We start from the raw sequence: 4,793 nt of genomic DNA, 5'->3' as shown, positions 1-4,793 counted from the left end.
GTAGTCCCAGCTACTTGGGAGGCTGAGGCAGTAGGATCGCTTGAGCCCAGGAGTTTGAGGTTGCTGTGAGCGAGGCTGACACCACGGCACTCTAGCCTGGGCAACAGAGTGAGACTCTGTCTCAAAGAAAAAAAAAAAAAGAAAAAAGAAAAAAGAATCCCAGACTTGGGAGAAAGGACACCCGTGCTGCTTCCCCACACTGGTTTAGGCACACAACATAAATTCGCCAAGGCTCTTTTTTTTCTTTTTAGCTAAATGAAGAAACCTTGTTTAGAGAAGTAACCTGTGGGCTGTCCCTTCTTCCCCCAGTTTCTTTCGCTGCATTCCCCCACTTTTCTAGCTGCTGTTAACCCTACCCCTTCCCTCTACAACAAAGGGGATCACTCGGAACTGAATATGGGGCTCCTTCCACAGCTGGTCCTGCTGGAGCATGCACTGGGGTCAGGAAATGACCCCAGGGACCACTGCATTTCTTGTGGTCCAGGGCTGCATGTTTTCCTCACATCCAGTTCTAGCATGATCTCCTTGCAACTTAATGGCAGAAGTAGTGGAAGGTGGGGGGAGGCCTTCTTTGCCTGCCTAAGGGATAGAGCAGAATTTCTTCCCTAGAGCAACTGGCAAGCTTCTAAAACAGGAGTTACAATACACACTTGAAGTTGAGGGCAAGGCCGCAATGGAGCTGCCTATTCTGTCTCAGATAGACACTACAGGTCAACAACAGCATTGGGGAGAAAAAAAAAGATCTTGGCTTTAGCAGACCACTGAGTCCCCCAAAGCAACACGTTTTCTCTTCCTAAGAAGGTTCTTAATCCGCTTGATCACCAACTATGAAACCGGAGCTGGGCTAAGAACTTCTGCAGGTTGCCTCATTGAATTTCACGATAATTGGGTATTCACCTTATTTATAGATGAGCAAGCAGGCTCAGAGAAATTCAGTAACTAGCCCAAGGTAGTATGAGGTGAAAAAGCAGGATTCAAACCCAAAGCTATGTGACTCTTACCTATTCCACCTCTAACCTTCTGTCTGCTTGTGACCTTTTGCTTTCTCCTTCTGGCTTGCACCCACCACGTCTGCACTTGACCACCCCTGTAACAGTTCCCTTTCCTGAAACTCAGAGAGGGACGGTCAGGGTTTGCTCCGTGACACTGGAGTTGGGATGTGCTCGCAGGTCAACAGCGTCCATGCTTCGTGTGCTTTTATGAGTAACATCAGCCTTTGCTTTTTTTTTTTTTTTTTTTTAATGGCTAGACTTTGCTTTTTGCTGACACTATCTGCAAAAGCACAAGGAGTCTGCTGTGGAAAGAGCCTAGACTTCTGCTTCAGATACTTTTGCATTTCATCCTACCCTGCCACTTTGTAGCTGTGTGACCTGGAGTGAGTTGCTTATCTGAGCTTCAGCTTCCTCATCTGGAAAATGGGGTGGCAGACTTGCTAAATGGGTCAAAAGAAAGGATGTATGGGAAAATGCGTAGCACAGTTCCCGGCTTGATAAATAGGAGCTCCCTCCCTCTCCTCTAGCACACCCAAACCCTGGAGGGGATCTAAGCCTGGGAAAAATCCTGCTGACCCTAAGTTTCTGATAGGGCTATGGGGGAGGACCTCAGTCCAGAGCCTGCTGGTCCCCTGGGGTCCCGTCTCACATGCACCTGCCTGTGTTTCATCTCCCTCCCCCTGTAGCCATTCTTCTGGTGGGGCTATGTGGCGGGTGCGGCGATGGACCGGGCGGGCACAGAACAGGTGGGTGCAGGCTGGGTGTCCGGCGCTGGGACACAAGTGCTCTGTGTGTAGGGTGGGCGGAAGTCAGGGCGTTTGATCTGAATTCTAAAGGGCGTTGTTCAGAGCCCCACAAAGGTCCCATTGTGCAGACACTGGGTATAAAGCAGCATATGACTCCCCAGCACCGGGCGGCGATGAATTGGGACGCAGGCGCGGACCCAGGGACCACTCCCTCTGCGCAGACATGAGACCATAGGGGACCTGTCTGGGTGGCCTCAGGGATAGGCGCTTCCCAAGGTAACAGGCCTTTGTTGGGTTTGTCCCAGGTCCAGTGTTGAGCATCTAGGGGTGGGGAGCCAGAGGGGATGGCCGACAGCGGGACAAGATGGGCTTGGCAAAGAAAGGGGCTGGAGAGGAAAGACTGTTGAATGAAAGCGCAGAAGGGGCACGGGGCTCAAGGAGGCCAAGTCAAGTGAGTGAGGAGGAGGAGAGGCTGGCAAGGGAGATGGGGTGATGAGGAAAGCTATGACTGTCCTTCCTTTCCTGCCACTGGCTCTTGGAAGAGGTGGGGGGCGAGGCGGGCAGGCAGTGTTACGGTGCCCGGCTTCCTGCCCCGGCTTTCTGATAGCTTGCTTCCTGGCTCATGTTTTGCAGGTGTGAATGAGGCAGGATGAACTGGACAGGTTTATACACCTTGCTCAGTGGCGTGAACCGGCATTCTACTGCCATTGGCCGAGTGTGGCTCTCGGTCATCTTCATCTTCAGAATCATGGTGTTGGTGGTGGCTGCAGAGAGTGTGTGGGGTGACGAGAAATCTTCCTTCATCTGCAACACCCTCCAGCCCGGCTGCAACAGCGTCTGCTATGACCACTTTTTCCCCATTTCCCACGTGCGTCTGTGGTCCCTGCAGCTCATCTTAGTTTCCACTCCAGCTCTCCTCGTGGCCATGCATGTGGCACACCAGCAGCACATAGAGAAGAAAATGCTGCGGCTTGAGGGCCACGGGGACCCCCTACACCTGGAGGAGGTGAAGAGGCACAAGGTCCACATCTCAGGGACACTGTGGTGGACCTATGTCATCAGCGTGGTGTTCCGGCTGCTGTTCGAGGCCGTCTTCATGTACGTCTTTTATCTGCTCTACCCCGGCTACGCCATGGTGCGGCTGGTCAAGTGTGAGGCCTACCCCTGCCCCAACACGGTGGACTGCTTCGTGTCCCGGCCGACCGAGAAAACCGTCTTCACCGTCTTCATGCTGGCCGCCTCCGGCATCTGCATCATCCTCAACGTGGCCGAGGTGGTGTACCTCATCATCCGGGCCTGCGCCCGCCGGGCCCAGCGCCGCTCCAATCCGCCCTCCCGCAAGGGCTCAGGCTTCGGCCACCGCCTCTCCCCTGAATACAAGCAAAATGAGATCAACAAGCTGCTGAGCGAGCAGGACGGCTCCCTGAAAGACATACTGCGCCGCAGCCCCGGCACTGGGGCCGGGCTGGCTGAGAAGAGCGACCGCTGCTCGGCCTGCTGATGCCACACACCAGGCAACGTCCCGTCCCGCCCCTGCCCCTGCCCTGGCGAGCCCCTCCTTCTCCCCTGCCGGTGCACAGGCCTCTGCCTGCTAGGGATTACTGCATCAAAACCTTCCTTCCCTCCCTACTTCCTTCCTCCCAGGGCCTTCTGTCTGAGGAGCTGCAGGGGTGGGGAGCTGGAGGCCACCGAAGCCAGTGCTCAAGGTCATTGAGGGCATGGGCAGCTCTTGTTGCCTGTACCCCTTCCTCTTCCCTCTCCCTCTCCCTGGGGCCACTGGGGACAAGAGGTGGGATGCTCTGATGGCATCTCCAATTATGAAACTAATCTTAACCCCGTGCTGTCGGATCCCCTACTTCTGGAGTCACTTCAGTGGGGAGGGATGTGGGAAGTGGAGTGCGGGGTGCCGTGGACGTGTGGGTGGAGAAGGGAGGGTGGCGAGCACAAGAAAAGGAGGAACAGTCTTGCCGGCCACTAGGAAAAGGAGGACGCGTGTGGGGTGAGGGAGTTAGGGAGGGCGAAGCAGGCAGATAAGTCGGAGTGGGGGTTGGTCAGGGCTGCCTCTGCCTCTAGTCCCCAAGGCCTCTCTCTGCCTGAAATGTTACACATTAAACAGGATTTTACAGTAAATGAAGAGGTGGCTTGTGTGTTTGTCAAGTTCTTTCTCCTGCAACCTCTGACCTCCCCGTGGATGAGCTGGCCTTGGCTTTTTGCTGATTGAGAAAGGAATGGGGCTAGAGAAATAGTGAGTTGAGTAGCTGCGGCTGCAAAGGAGGAACCACTGCACTCCTGGCCCAGCAAAGCCAGGCCCCAAACCACTCTTTCCTGGTTTTTTGTTGTTCTTCTTGGTTTGTTTGTTTGTTTGTTCTTCATTTTCTAATAACAACTTTATTGGATCTAATTCACATACCCCCTTTCTCTGATGTTAAAGAGATTAGAATGACAACTCCCTCTGGAGAGACAGGAAATGATAGAGAAATTTCTCACATCCTGGAGAGTGGCACGCATTCCCTGGGTACCTTGGCAAGAGCCCTCCCCTGCACTCCTGAGAGACATGCTCCTTACTCCCTTGAAACTCGGCATTCCCTGCAAACTGATGTCCCACAATCCACCCACGGGGTTGCACAGTGGCCCCAACGCATCACCCTTTCCTCTGAACATACCCCCAGAGTCCATCCTCCTTCCCAGTTTCCTTCTCTCGGGAATGAATTCCGCTCCCCCCGCCATGCCTCCGCCACAGGTCCAACATGTCGCAGCAGCAGTTTCCTCACCAGCATTGCCCTCCCCTGTCAGCTGTGGTGGGAAAATCCTGGGCTGGGCCTTGAAAAGGCTGGGCTCACATTCCAGTTCTGTTACTTCTTAGCAAATCTTTTCCTTCCCCAAGCCTCAGTTTCCCTGTGAACAAACAAGGGCTGGCCTAGCACCTCTCTAAAGCTCCCTTCAACACTTTGTGCTCCTGGGATTCCTAAAAGACTTCCCCAGCCTCACAGGGATTTCCTCCTCTCAGAGTCACTGCCTGCACAAATGGCCCCTCGGAGTAAAAGTTTTCCCCCGT

At 54.1% G+C, this 4,793-nt stretch overlaps 1 protein-coding gene across 4 annotated transcripts in view; it reads left to right on the top strand.

Annotated features, from left to right (window-relative positions):
* GJB1 (gap junction protein, beta 1, 32kDa) overlaps nt 1-3,885 on the top strand; it is a 7,436-nt gene extending 3,551 nt beyond the window's left edge. For 3 of the 4 annotated variants that reach the window (XM_012643320.1, XM_012643342.1, XM_012643328.1), the window contains exon 2: nt 2,372-3,885. In XM_012643320.1, coding sequence (XP_012498774.1) covers nt 2,388-3,239 — 852 coding nt within the window. In that variant the 5' untranslated portion in view covers nt 2,372-2,387 and the 3' untranslated portion in view covers nt 3,240-3,885. Of the gene's footprint in view, nt 1-1,693; nt 1,739-2,371 lie in introns of those variants that run through there. The other variant, XM_012643335.1, reaches the window with a different exon arrangement.
* Nucleotides 3,886-4,793: the final 908 nt, after the last annotated feature.

This window comes from Propithecus coquereli, unplaced genomic scaffold (assembly GCF_000956105.1).
Source record: "Propithecus coquereli isolate 6110/MARCELLA unplaced genomic scaffold, Pcoq_1.0 Scaffold101, whole genome shotgun sequence".
NCBI lineage: Eukaryota > Metazoa > Chordata > Mammalia > Primates > Indriidae > Propithecus > Propithecus coquereli.
This window is presented reverse-complemented; position numbering and strand designations above follow the sequence as displayed.